The following is a 15,268-nucleotide window of genomic DNA, read 5'->3' as shown; positions in this document are numbered from 1 at the left end:
CATCCATTCTTCTCCCTAGTTCTTTGATTATCTTTACGATCATTACCTTGAACGCTTTCTGGGGTGCATTGCCTATCTCCATGTCACTGAGTTCTCCTTCTGGGGTTTTATCTTGTTCCTTCATTTGGAACATGTTTCTCTATCACCTCATTTTGCCTAACTTGCTGTTTTTTATTTCTATGTATCTGGTAGGTTGGTTACATTTTCTGATCTTGAAGAAGTAGCCTTTTGTAGAAGACTTCCTATGTATCCCAGCAGTGCACCCTCCTCTGGTCACCAGAGCTATGTGCTATAGGGGTGTCCCCTATGTGGGCTATGTAGGTCCTTCTGTTTCAGCAGGCTGACTACTCTGGGCAATCTGGTAGGTGTGACTGGCCCCCAGTTTTGTTGGTTACCAGGCGCTGCCTTGTACAGAGCTGCCAGCTACTGGTTGGTGGGGCTGGGCCACAAGACAGCTAGCTGCAGAATCCCAGGGTGTCCAGGGCTATTGCTGGCTCACTGGTGGGTGAAGTCGGAGTCCAGGACATCCTGGGGCTGGTACCCACCTACCAGTGGGTGAAGCCAAGTCTTGGAGCTAGTGCTGGCCCATTGGCAGGGTTTGGCTGCAGGGCCCGGTGGTCCCAGAGCTGGTGTCAGACCACTGGTCATTGGGGCATTCCTGACACAGCTGGCTATGGAGTCCAGGATGTCCCAAAGCTTGTGTTGGCTTGCTGTTGGGCAGTGTAGGGGCCCAGCCAGTCTCAGGGCAGGTAGTGGCCTGCTGGTGGGTGGTCTGGGTCCTGCCACAGTGGGCTGTGGAGCTGCAGTTGTCCCAGGCCTAGCATTCTCGTCCAAGGTTCCTGCTATTGCGTGAGACTGCTCCCAAGGCTAAAACAGGCACACTGGTAGGTGGGATCAGGACCCAGGGGATTCTGAGGCTGGTGCCTGCCCACTACTAGGTGGAACTGTGTCCCAGTATCTCTGACTGCAGAGTCTTGGGGGTCTCAGGTCTAGTGCCTATGCAGTGGTGTGTGGGGACAGGTCCTGTGCCCTCAGTTGGGCAGGGCCGTGTCCAGGGGTGGCTGTGGGCTCAGGGGATCTTAAGGCAGCCTGTATGCTGGTGAGTGGAGCTGTGTCCGGCTCAGTTAGTTGCTTGACCCAAGGCATCGCAGTACCAGTGCCTACAAGCTTGATGGGCAGAGGTGCGGCTGGGTATTGAGACTAATAAGCTAGAGGGAGGATTCCAAAATGGCATTTGCCAGCACCAGTGTCCACGTAGCAGAACAAGCTCTCAAAAATGGCTGTCGCCAATGTCTGTTTCCCCAGGGTGATCTCCAGTTGTCTCCTGCCTCTCCAGGAGACTCTCCAAGATCAGCAGGTAGGTCTGACCCAGGCTCCTTTCAAATTACTGCTTCTTCCCTGGGTCCCAGAGCATGTGAGATTTTGTGTGCCCTTTAAGAGTTTAGTCTCTATTTCCCACAATCCTCTGGGACTCCTGAAAGCAAGCCCCGCTGACCAACAGAGCCAAATGTTTTGGGGGCTCGTCTTCCTGGTACAGGACCCCCAGGCTAGGGAGCTTGATGTGGGACTCAGACCCCTTGCTTCTTAGGGAGCACCTCTGCAATTTTAATTATTCTCCCATTTGTATGTCACCCACCTGGGGGTTTGGGTCTTGACTATACTATGACTTCACCCCTCCTACCCATCTTGTTGTGCTTCCTTCTTTATGTCTTTAGTTATAGTATCTTTTCTGGTAGGTTCTGGTCTTTTTCATTGATAGTTGTTCTGTAAATAATTCTAAAATTTTTGTGCCTGAGAGGAGGTGAGTCCTGGATCCTTCTACTGTGCCATCTTGGGAACGCCACCTGCCCAGCTATACATTTTTAATGTAACTTTTTTTTTTTTTTTTTTTTTGACCTAGCCTCATGGCATGCGGGATCTTAGTTCCCCGACCAGGGATCAAACCCGCACCCACTAGAGTGGAAGCGTGGAGTCTCAACCACTGGACTGTGAGGGAAGTCCCTAATGTGACTTTTTAATCTTAGAACAAGTAAACATTCATTGAAGAAAATTTAGAAAATATAGATTTTTTTTAAAGCAAAGGAAATTAACACATCATCCTGTTACCCAACATTACTCTTCTTCTATTCTTTAATTCTGTGCATGTATACAGTTTATGTGTATGTGAATGTGTATTAAAAAACAAAGAAATTATACTTATTTTTGCCTTCCATTTTCCTTCCCTCCATTTTTATACTCAGTATACCATAAACATCTGTCCATATCATTACATAGTACTCCGCTATGTCATTTTAATGCCTACATATTATTCTCTAGTAAAAAGTATAATTTGACTGATTTATACAATCGCTTGTTGTCAGACATTAGATTGTTCCTAATCTTTCTCAATTGTGAGTAATTGATGAAGACCTTTATAACTAAATCTTGGCATACACCCACAATTATTTGAGAGTGTTTTTAAATTTTTTATTTTATTAGCTTTACGACCATTTGTTGAGTGTCTGCCGTATGCAAAGCTATATTGATACCAGGGGTAAAATGATAAATAAAACAACTGCTATCCTCAACTGCTTGCTGGTAGGCATGTGAAACAAGTTGTTCATGGCTTTATCCTTAGCATTTAGAACGTTGCCAGCACATAGTAGCTACTCAATAAATGCCAGGAAGTAACAGGAAAGGAAAGAGGGGGGCACTGAATATGGTCTGAATATGAAACTAGTCAAACCTAGTGATTTCAAACTGACACAAATTAGTTTGTGTTTACAGGGGTAAACTATAATACTTCTAAGCTACATCCTATTTCTACTTTGAATATGGAACAGTAGATATCCTAGTTTTCTTTTCCCCATGGCTGGTTCAATAACCTGTTAGCTTCCTTTTGTTCTCCTAGGCAGCATGAAATACTGTTTCCCTACTGTGGTGGAAGTCTAAGACAAATGAGGATGTTTGCATACGTACATAAGTACAGAGTATTATATGTGCCATGACAATTGTGGCCAGACTTGGTTAAGATATTGGTCATTTAGCACATATGTGCTTCTCTGTTTTTACATTTTTTCTCTTTTCCCTCAGTGTCCTGATGTGGCCTAAACAGGGTGGGAAAAGGATTTGTTCATATTGAGCCAGTGTTGTTTTCTTTCCCAACATGTAAGCTCCATGAAATCCAGGACAAGGTATGTCTTGGTAACCCTATGTCTATAGCACTTAGTAGGAGTACCTCTTCTAGATTAGACAACTCTGCTATCTTTTCCTATACCATCCTCCTTTTCCATGGAACCTAGAAACTTCCAACTGTGCAACTGTCCAGACCCTGTTACAGGGTCCCTTCAAAGTGAGTACAAAAACCTTAGCCATAGGAGCAGACCGGAAAATATGGCACTGACAACAAAATTATATTGGTAACTGAGGTACCTCAGAAAAAAATGCATGATATAAAGCTTTGCACCTAGGATGATTCATTTTATATTTCTGAAGAATGTGGGGCAGGACGGGGGAACAGAATTCCAAATGAATTTAGGAAGCTTCTAACTTTAAAAGTTGGGGAGCTGCTCCCACTGGCTTACATGATCTTACACATTAACATCTTTTTTTTTTCCCAAAAAATAATTTTTATTGTCACTCTCATTCACTTCACACACAGTTAATTCTTCCAAGCCATCTTTCACAAAAGGTAAAATGTTTTTCCAGAGTAACATATATGCATTCTGGCACCCGAAAATTTAAGTACAAAATGACTCATTATATTGTGAGGAGCAGGATGGTGATGATTTTAAAGAATCTGTCCAGTTCATGAATATAAACCAATTAACATATCGAGTTCAATGCTTAAAACTACATCTCTGAGGGGTGTTGTCATGTGCAGTAGCAAAGGGAACAGAGTGAGGGACTCAGTTCTCAGTGGGTACATCTCTTCATGCTCCAAAAAGTACTAGATGGTCACAGCAGGTATTAAAAGAAAAAAAAAAAACTACTACAATAAAACATGTCATGCATTCTATCAGGCCAAAAGAAGTAGAGTAACAGAGTGAAAACAAGGTAGATTTGGGGGATTTAATCATTCAATAGATATTAACATCCAAACATTACACATTAACTTCTTAAATATACCAAGCAGTAATTATGATTCAAGTACACAAAATCCATTCGAGGAAATCGTTTTAAATAAAGTTCAGCATTGATTAAATTTATATCATTCCTAAAACTGAGTTTTAACTATTGAGCTGTTTATATTTCTACATAAGTTTTGAAACAGCTTGGTGTAAGGTAGCTAACAAACTGCTGACTTAGACTTTCTAGCCTTTCAAGGCCTGAAAGGCTGGGAAATTCCCTTAATTAAGAAAAGAATTCCCCCTTCTGGAAAATTGCCATCACAGAAGCGTGCCCCACTCAAATCATGCTGGGCTTGCTTGGTTCTGTCATAAATTGATGTTTTGGATTTAAATTGCCTGCTCCTGCTGCTGCCAATTTGTGAAGCTGCCTCTTCCCAGGGAAGCGTAAAACAGAAGGGGAACAGGCACGGAGATAGCAAATTGGATTCTTATAAAACTGACACATTTAGCAGGAATTATCAAGATAGACTTAACAGAGCCCAGTGCCTTACATCCTCCAATTTGTGAACCAAACATATCCTAGCTTCCTAGTGCTTATTTTATAAAACTAGAAATTTCATATTATCAGAATTTAGATCTGAATTTAAATGGTTCTTATCCTCTTTATAAACTGCCAGCTTCCCTTATGGAATAAAGTTTTAATTTTTAAGTCAACATAATGGATTTATTTTCTGATCATTTATCAACAGAGGTCTCTCATTTTCTATTGGTTAACCAAAAATTTTTTTTTTACCATAAAAAACATGTGTTTATTGACAAGAGATTCTTCCCATTCTTAATGACAGACTTTTTAGTGGCTACTACATTTGCCTTTTTTAATCCTTAAGAGCTGCTATTACAGTTGATGTTACTGTTTCTTCCAAGAATTACCTCTAGGTATTACTGTAATTTTCGAAATGTTTTTCTCATATGACCTGACTCCCATAAAGAGTAATATGTCCAGAAAGCCTTTCCTAATTATCCCAAACCAATTCTGATCATTCTATTCCACTCAACATTTATAACATTTCTTTTTATATGTATTTTCACTTTAATTAATGTATTTTAAGTTCAATCAGTGTTAATTTATTTGCTCATTTTATTCAGTTTTCTAAATTTTGTCACATGTTTTCTGCACTGGTTTGTACATTTAAAGGCAGTGACCATACTTTGTTCTGTTTTATATGACTCCATAGTACCTGAAAACCCAGTGAGACTGAAGGAGGACTAAATGATGACTATATGTAGTATATAGTTTGATCCTATACGTGAAGTAGACACCCAGAAAATATTTATAGTTCAGGAATTTATCCTTGACCTCTGAAGAAATTAGTATATGATTAGTTTATCCTTAACTATTTTTTTTTTTGGTTATCTTGGTATGATCAACTGCCATTATTGTTTTAATCTCCAAATCCTAGAATTTTTTTCTCAGTCTCCTGCTGTCATCTTCACTCATCCTAAAATGATACAGCTCACAGTTGGTGTAACAGATGAAACAGGAAACTAATTAGCAGCTGTTGTCCATCTGTGTGTTTATATTAAATATGTTAAAATAAAACTGCATTTGCATTCTGAATACTCTAAGTCCATAAAATCTAATCTTGGGTAAAGGATCTGTCTTTGTTTTGACTTCTATAGTAGACTATGTGATAAAGCAAAAAAAAGTTTATCCCAGAATCAGTATTACAGTAACTTAAGGCAGATACAATTTTTTCCACTTTTATTGAGATATAATTGACATCCAGCACTATATAAGTTTAAGGTGTACAGTATAATCATTTGACTTATAGTAGTTCTATATTTAGTTTTCTAAGGACCCTCCATACTGTTCTCCATAGGATTGTACCAATTTACGTTCCCATCAACAGTGTAGGAGGGTTCCCTTTTCTCCACACCCTCTCCAGCATTTATTGTTTATAGATTTTTTGATGATGGCCATTCTGACCAGTGTGAGGTGATACCTCATTGTAGTTTTGATTTGCATTTCTCTAATATTTAGTGATGTTGAGCATCTTTTCATGTGCCTCTTGGCCATCTGTATGTCTTCTTTGGAGAAATGTCTATTTAGGTCTTCTGCACTGGGCATATATCCAGAGAAAATCATAATTTGAAAAGATACATGCACCACAATGTTCACTGCAGCACTATTTACAATAGCCAAGACATGGAAGCAACCTAAATGTCCTTCAACAGAGGAGTGGATAAAGAAGATGTGGTACATATATACAATGGAATATTACTCAGCCATAAAAGGAACAAAATAATGCCATTTGCAGCAACATGGATGGACCTAGAGATTGTCATACTGAGTGAAATAAGTCAGACAGAGAAAGAAAAATATCTATATGATATCGCTTATATATGGAATCTAAAAAAAATGGTACACATGAACTTATTTACAAAACAGAAATAGAGTCACAGATACAGAAAACAAACTCATGGTTACAAGGTGGGAAACATGGAGGAGGAATAAATTGGGAGATTGGGATTGACATATACACACTACTATATATAAAGTAGATAACTAATACGGACCTACTATATAGCACAGGGAACTCTACTCAATACTCTCTAATGACCTATATGGGAAAAGAATCTAAAAAAGAGTGGATATATGTATAACTGATTCACTTTACTGTACACCTGAAACTAACACAACATTGTAAATCAACTATACTCCAATAAAAATCTTTTAAAAATCATCTGACCACATCATGAAATGATTACCACAATAAATTTAGTGAACATCCATCATCTCGTATAGATATAAAAGAAAAGAAAAAAACATTTTTTCCTTGTGATGAGAACTCTTAGGATTTACTCTCTTAACAACTTCCATGTATAATACACAGCAGTGTTAGTTATATTAATCATGTTGTACATTACATCCCTAGTATTTATTTATCTTGTAACTGGAAGTTGGTACCCTTCTACCACCTTCATCCAATTCCCCCTCCCCTCACCACCTGCCTCTGGTAATCAAAAGTCCAATCTCTTTTTCTATGGGTTGGTTTGTTTGTTTGTTTGTTAAGTGTAATTGACCTACAACACTATGTTAGTTCCTGGTATACAACATAGTGACTCAATATTTCTATACATTACAAGATGACCACCATAATAAGATTAGTTACCATCTGTTACCATACAAAGATATATTATTATTGACTGTATTCCCACACTGTACATTTTATCTCTTTGACTCATTTATTTTATGTTTGTACCTCTTAATTGCCCTCACCTATTACAGTCATCTCCTCCATCCCCTCCCCTCTAGCAACCACCTGTTTGTTCTCTGTATCTATGACTCTGTTTCTGTTTTGGTTTTTTTTGTTTGTTTTTTTATATTTTAAAATATTTAGATAATGCTATTACATATATTAATAAATATCAACCAAGCAGAGAAATAGGTATAAAAAATATAACCAGTTATTGACTTTTTTTTTAGGGCTTGCTTTAGTAAATCAAGTATTGATCTCTCCCATTTGGAACTTTGCTCTATTCCACTCTCCACTCCTCAGTGAAATGGATTCATTGGTCTTGGCTTCTTCTTAGCAAATCGTAATCCACATAACAAAATATAAGCTGTTCATCTCAGCCAATTTGGTCTTTTCTTTATGAGAAGAGGCTCACAGAAGTCTTCCATGGAGACCCAAAGAAACCATCACCTAAAAGTACGATTTGAAATCATCCACCTGAAACACGTCTTCTCTCCACATTATTTTAATAAGCATTATAAACCTCTCCCCACCTTTTCTCCGAGATTTTCTTCTGACCCAGAATTAGGTGCTTTTCATGGACTCTAAGAAACTTTTCTGTCACACCCTAGGTGTTGTTTTGTTTCTTTTTCTTCTTTTTTTCTTTTTCTGGCTTTTTGCTTTTGCTTTGTTCTTGGTCAGTAAAAGTCATTAAAATGCAGGAATGTGTTTGGAGGCATGGCAAAGCCAGCAGTTAGCTACTCTCTCATTATTGTTCATTAGCAAAAGCAGCGCAGCCTCACCACACCCAGAGGGAAACTTAAGAGTCATCGCAGCCATAAGAAATGCAGTGGCTCACTCAAATGTAGTGTTAATCAGTAACTACAAACATTTACATGTGTTTAACAAGTTTGATCTGGAAATTAAAAAATTATCTAAGTCATGAGATATTGAAAATCTTGCAAGAGACAAGATTATTTTTACTGGGAAGTAAGAAAAAACTGAAAAGCCCTATTTATCAAAACCTTAAGATATTCCCCATCAGAGGCAAGATATTTGGTTCTCTCCAGTCAAAGCAGAAGCCTCAATATCCATGAGAAACAACCGTCAGTGGAGGGAAGGCATACCTCCCCACGGTCCTTTAGATGGGAAACAAAAGCCCAAAATCTCTTAAATTCTATGATTAGCATTAGTACTGTCTAGATGTGAGAATGTGTCAGGTTTACCATTGAGGGTATGGAAGGACCACAGCCAACACTTCTTCAATCACAAATGTTATGGTTTTTGAGGGAACTTCGTGCCAGTGTCTCTACATGTTCCCATGAAGAAACAGTTTAGTGCATTTACCAAGGAAGCCTAAGTTAGGAAAATGTTTATGACTCATTTTTTGAAATGCTAAATTAAACTTAAATAGTTAAGTTTACTAAAGTTATAGGGATATGTTTTAAGTCACAATTTTACTACCCTACTGAAAAATGATGCTAATTATTCTTTAATCCTATTTCCATTTTTTATCAGTCGCATGCAGTGCAGCCACATTGGGTTATAATATGTAGGATCTATACTACTTAGCCAGCTACAGACATACCAAAAAATCACAAACCTTCTCAGTTTTCCCAAATAAAAGGAATTAACTTTAAAAATGTAACTTTTAATAAGAGTTGAGGTGGGTAAAGGAGAAGAATGGAAACCTCTTTCTCTTCATTTTGGCAAATTTTTATAAATGTGAGAATTATTTCCTCCTGATGAGTCAGTTGAGTGGCTTAAGTAATGTGTTTTCTAGGCCATCAGGTAACATATGGCAAATAGTTTTTGTTTTGGGGACTTTGCTCTATTCTACTCTCCACTCCTCAGTGAAGTGGATTCATTGGTCTTGGCTTATTCTTAGCAAATAGAAATCCACATGACAAAGTGGATCCTACCTAGCATCCTACCTAGTAAATTCTCAGAGACAACAATGAGAACTTCTTTAAAACAAGTGTAAAATAGGTCCTGACCTTTTAAATGATTAAAGTTATATTCCAATGAATGTAAACTTAACAGAGACAATGAAATCTCCAAGAGTTAGTTTATTACTACACTCTGTTATTAACGTGGTCAAAAGGCTATTTTCCATAAGTTCCCACCTCTCCTTCCATCTCCACACCTACAAAAACATCCATAGAAAGAATGATAGGTTGGTTAGTAGTAAAATCTACACGCTAAATGTTAGGTGAAAGTCTTTAAGAAACAAAGGCACGACAGGAGATTTTGCAGCAAAACAAAACATGGCCATTGGTATCATCCTTTAAGACTACAAGATAATAAATACATGAATAATAAATCAACTTTCTAAATCATTTGAATTCAGGATGTATGCATCAGAAAGGCCAATATAGTTATTGTTCCCTGTAAAAGTGCTCACTGCTTTTTATGCATTTAATTAAATTTTAGAAATTAAAAAGTTTTTAAACTTAAGGTTTCTAGAAATTTAAATTTCATTCCTGATATAAAGTGAGTTCGCTTCTTTCAGTGATAGCCATACAACCCAGAAAAATTAACCTGGAATTTGCAGCAATATGTTTTCTTAATTTCATGACTAATCAAGTGTTTATGAAATCAAATCAAGTTTTTATCAAACAGAACACTATACTTGTATATGTGCATGAAATATACAGTACACGTTATTAAATCCTTATTTCATTTATGAAATGTCTTCACTTTTTTCCTATTACTGAGTTAAATGCTTTCCTGCCAAGCCTGTTTGTATCAAAATCTACAAAGGTAATTCGTTTCATGCACTCCTCAGCTTCACCTATAGAAAGAATTGGGGCTCGTCATGATGCCAAACGAGATTTTCAATAAAATATCAAACATGAGACAATGCACTATGAACAAGAGACGTAAAGTTTCTTCTCATGAAGAAACATGAAGACAGAAATGCAGACATTGACCTTGGGGGCTGTGACTTGTCTCTCCTCTAGCTAGCAGCACCATCATTCCTAGAGTTCAGTGTGATTAGTAGAAGTTTCACACAGACCTGATTTCTCGCTGCACAGCTTGTCAGCGAGGTAGTGTGCCTCCTGGGCCATAAGTGAGAATATTTCATCTTCGTACTCTTCCATTATAGTTTCACACGTGAATTTCAAATGTCTGTAAGCATCAGAATAAAAATAGAATTTTAAAAATTCTTTGTATATTTTGTCTCCTTTCCTTGGAGCAAATCTCTTGAAAGTCTTCTCCTTAGTCACGGGGTCTTCTTCAAGCTTATAGTCATTCACTCGCTCGCACACTTTATCCAAGAGGTCTGTGAGGAATGCCTCTGACTGGGCTAAGGGAATCGAATCACCCGCTCGCAGGTACAGCTGCGCTGTCTTTGGAACAGCTGGTGCCCGTCTCCGCGTGCCCCTCTCCCTCCGGAATCCAGCGAGGATTCAGAGGACCCTTTGGCCACCACCTCCGCCCCACGCCTCTGTTTCTGTTTTGATATGTATGTACATTTGTCTTGTTTTTTAGATTCCACATGTAAGTGAATCATAGAGTATTTGTCTTTCTCTGTCTGACTTATTTCACTTAGCATAATACCCTCTAGGTCTATCCATGTTGTCACAAATGGCAAGATTCCATTCATTTTTATGGCTAAGTAGTATTCCATATACAGTATATACACACACCATCTCTTCTTTATCCATTCATCTATCAATGGACACTTAATTGCTTACGTATCTTCACTATTGTGAATAATGCTACAGTGAACGTAGCGGCGCATATATCTTTTCAAATTAGTGATTTTGTTTTCTTTGGAAAACTACCCAGAAGTGGAATTGCTGGATCATATGGTAGTTCTATTTTTAACTTTTTAAGAACCTCCATAGTGGCCACACCAATTTACATCCCACCAGCACTGCACAAGGGTGCCCTTTTCTCCATATCCTTGCCAACACTTGTTATTTGTTGTCTTTTTTATAATAGCCATTCTGACAGGTATGAGTTGATATCTCGTTATGGTTTTGATTTGCAATTCTGTGATGATTAATTATGCTGAGCATCTTGTCATGTGCCTGCTGGCCATCTAAATATCTTATTTGGGAAAATATCTATTCAGGTCTTCTGCCCATCTTTTTTTTAAATTAATTTTTATTGGAATATAGTTGCTTTATAATATTGTGTTCATTTCTACTGTACAGCAAAATGAATCAGTTATACATATACATATATCCTCTCTCTTTTTGGATTTCCTTCCCTTTTAGGTCACCACAATGCATTGAGTTCCCTGTGCTATACAGTGTATTGTCGTTAAGTTGCCTATTTTATACATGATATCAATACTGTATATATGTGAACCCCAGTCTCCCAATTCTGCCCATTTTAAAATCAGGTTGTTTGTTTTTTTGATATTGAGTTGTATGAGCTATTTATGTATGCTGTATATTAACCCCTTATTGGTCATATCATTTGCAAATATTTTCTCCCATTCAATAGTCTGCCTTTTCATTCTGTTGATAGTTTCCTTCTCTGTGCAAAAGGTTTTTAATTAACAAATATAGTCCCATTTGTTAATTTTTGCTTTTGTTTCCTTTACCTGGGGAAACATATCCCAAAAAAATATTGCTACAACCAATGTAAAACAACATACCGCCCATGTTTTCTTCTAGGAGTTTTATGGTTTCTGGTCTTACACTTAGGTCTTTAATCCATCTTTAGTTTATTTTTGTATATGGTGTAAGAAATTAGGCAAGTTTGAGTCTTCTGCAAGTAACTGTCGAGTTTTCCCAACAACATTCTTTGAAGAGACTGTCTTTTCTCATTGTGTATTCTTGCCTCTGTCGTATATTAATTGACCATAAGTCTGGGTTTATTTCTGGGTTCTCTATCCTGTTTCATTGATCTATGGGTCTGTTTTTGTGCCAGTGCCATACTGTTTTGATTGTTGTAGCTTTGTAGTGTAATTTGAAATCAGGGAGCTTAATACCTCCAACTTTGTTTTTCTTCTCAAGATTGTTTTGGCTATTCAAAGTCTTTTGTGTTTCCGTACAAATTTTTAAATTATTTATTCTAGTTCTGTGAAAAAATGCCATTGGTATTTTGATAGGGATTACATGAAATCTGTAGATTGCCTTGGGTAGTATGGTAATTTTAACAATATTAATTCTTCCAATTCATGGACACAGTCAGTGTATCTTGCTACTTGTGTCATCTTTAATTTCTTTCATCGATGTTTTTATAGTTTTCCAAGTACAGGTCTTTTACCTCCTTAGGTAGTTTTATTCCTAGGTATTTTTTTTCTTTTTGACACAATTGTAAATGAGATTATTTTCCTGATTTCTCTTTCTGATAGTTTGTTGTTAGTGTATAGAAACACAACAGATTTATGTATATTAATTTTGTATCCTGCAACTTTACTGAATTCATTTATTAGTTCTAACAGTTTTTTTGCTGGTGTCTTTAGGATTTTCTATATATAGTATCATGTCGTCTGCAAACAATGACAGTTTTACTTTTTCCTTTCCAATTTGGATCCCTTTTATTTCTTTCTCTTGTCTGATTGCTGTGGCTAGGACTTTCAATGCTATGTTGAATAAAAGTGGGTATCCTTGTCCTGTTCCTGATCTTACAGGAAATGCTTTCAGCTTTTCACCATTGAGTATGATGTTGGCTGTAGGTTTGTCATATATGATCTTTATTATGTTGAGGTATGTAGCCTCTGTAACCACTTTATTGAGAGTTTTTATTATACATGGATGTTGAATTTTGTCAAAAGCTTTTTCTACATCTATTGAGATGATCATATGATTTTTATTCTTCAGTTTGTTAATGTGGTGTATCACATTAATTGATTTGTGGATATTGGACCATCATTGCCTCCCTGGAATAAATCCTACTTGATCATGATATATGACCCTTTTAACATATTGTTGAATTCTGTTTGCTAATATTTCATTGAGGATTTCTGCATCTATGTTCATCAGTGATTTTGGCCTATAGTTTTCTTTTTTGTGTGATATCTTTGTTTTGATATCAGATGATGCTGACCTCATATATGAGTTCAGAAGCATTCCTTCCATCTCAGTTTTTTTGGAATAATGTGAGAAGTATATGCATTAATGGTTCTTTAAAAGTTTGATAAAATTCACCTGTGAAGCCATCAGTTAATGGACTTTTGTTTGGTGGGAGTTTTTTAAATTACTGAATAAATCTCGTTACTGGTAATTGGTCTGTTCATATTTTCTAATTCTTCCTGAGTCAGTCTTAGGAGATTGTACGTTTGTAGAAATTTATCCATTTCTCCAAGATTGTCCATTTTATTGGCATGTAATTGTTTGTAATAATCATTTATGAACTATTGTATTTCTATGATGTTTGTTGTAACTTCTTTTTCATTTATGATTTTATTTATTTGTGTCCTCTCTCTTTTTTTCCTGATGAGTCTGGCTAAAGGTTTGCCAATTTTGTTTATCTTTTCAAGGAACCAGCTGTTAGTTTCATTGATCTTTTCTATTGCTTTTTTAGTCTCTATTTCATTTATTTCTCCTCTGATCTTTATATTTCTTTCCTTCTATTAACATTGGGTTTTGTTTGTTCTTTTTCTAGTTTCCCTTTAGGTGTAGGTTAGGTTGTTTATTTTAGATTTTTCTTGTTTCCTGAGATAGGCTTATATCACTATAAACTACCCTCTTTGAAATGCTTTTACTCTTTCCCATAGTTTTTGGTTGTTGTGCTTCCATTTTCATTTGTGTTTAGGTACTTTTTTACTTCCTCTTTGGTTTCTTCAGTGATTCATTGGTTATTTAGTAGCATATTATTTAGCCTCCACGTTTGGGATTTTTTTTGCAGTTTTTTTCCTTATAGTTAATTTCTAATCTCATAGTGTTGTGGTCAGAAAAGATGTTTGATATGATTTCAGTGTTCTTAAATTTAATGAGCCTTGTTTTGTGACCTAGTATGTGTTCTATCCTAGAGAATGTTCCACATGCACTTGAAAAGTATGTGTATTTTGCTGCTTTGGATGAAATGGTCTGTATGTATCAACTAAGTTCATCAGGTTTAATGTGTCATTTAAGGCCAATGTTTCCTTATTAATTTTCTGTCTGGGTGATCTGTCCATTGATGTGAGTGGGGTGTTGAAGTCCCCTACTGCTATTGTGTTACTATCAATTTCTTTCTTTATGTTTGTTAATATTTGTTTTATGTATTTAGGTTCTCCTATGTTGGGTACATATATATTTTACATTGTTATATCTTCTTGTTGGATTGATCTCTTTATCATTATGTAATGTCCTTCTTTGTCACTTGTAACATTCTCCGTTTTAAAGTCCATTTTATCTTGCATTAGTATTGCTACTTCAACTTTCTTTTCTTTTCTATTTGCAAGGAGTATCTTTTTCCATCCCCTCTCTTTTGGTCTATGTGTGTCTTTAGATCTGAAGTCAGTCTCTTGCAGGCAGCATATATATGGTTGTTTTTTTTTAATTTATTCAGCCACTCTCTATCTTTTGATTGGGGCATTTAATCCATTTACATTTAAAGTTATTATTGATAGGTGTGTACTGATTGCCATTTTGTTACTTGTTTTTGTAGGTCTTTTTTGTTCCTCTCTTCCTCTTTTGCTCTCTTCCCTTGTGATTTGATAACTATCTTTATTGTTATGTTTGGATTCCTTTCTCTTTTTGTATATGTATCTTTTATACATTTTTGGTTTGTGCTTACCATGAGGTTTGCATACACATATACATGATTATTTTAAGTTGATGCATTCTTAAGTTCAAATGCATTCTAACAACCCTGCATTTTTACTTTCCCCTACATGTTTAATATTTTTGACAACATATTTTATATCTTTTTGTTTGCATATCCTTAACTACTTACTGTGAATATAGATGATTTTACTACATTTTTCATTTAAGCTTCCTACTAGCTTTATGAGTGGTTGGTTTACTATGTTTACTGTATATTTGCCTTTGCCAATGAGATTTTCTGCTAGTCTTCAGGTCATTCTCATCAATA

At 36.4% G+C, this 15,268-nt stretch overlaps 2 protein-coding genes across 13 annotated transcripts in view; one reads left to right on the top strand and one right to left on the bottom strand.

The window, feature by feature from the left end:
• Nucleotides 1-15,268, top strand: part of GPHN (gephyrin) — a 626,350-nt gene that overhangs the window by 573,599 nt on the left and 37,483 nt on the right. The window lies entirely within an intron of this gene.
• Nucleotides 10,267-13,565, bottom strand: LOC137206835 (protein canopy homolog 1-like). Its single transcript, XM_067705968.1, has 2 exons — nucleotides 13,469-13,565; nucleotides 10,267-10,595 (listed from the first exon to the last, which is right to left on the bottom strand). Exons 1-2 carry the CDS (start codon nucleotides 13,563-13,565, stop codon nucleotides 10,267-10,269), a joined length of 426 nt encoding a protein of 141 aa, XP_067562069.1.

Source organism: Pseudorca crassidens, chromosome 1 (assembly GCF_039906515.1).
Source record: "Pseudorca crassidens isolate mPseCra1 chromosome 1, mPseCra1.hap1, whole genome shotgun sequence".
Lineage (NCBI taxonomy): Eukaryota > Metazoa > Chordata > Mammalia > Artiodactyla > Delphinidae > Pseudorca > Pseudorca crassidens.
This window is presented reverse-complemented; position numbering and strand designations above follow the sequence as displayed.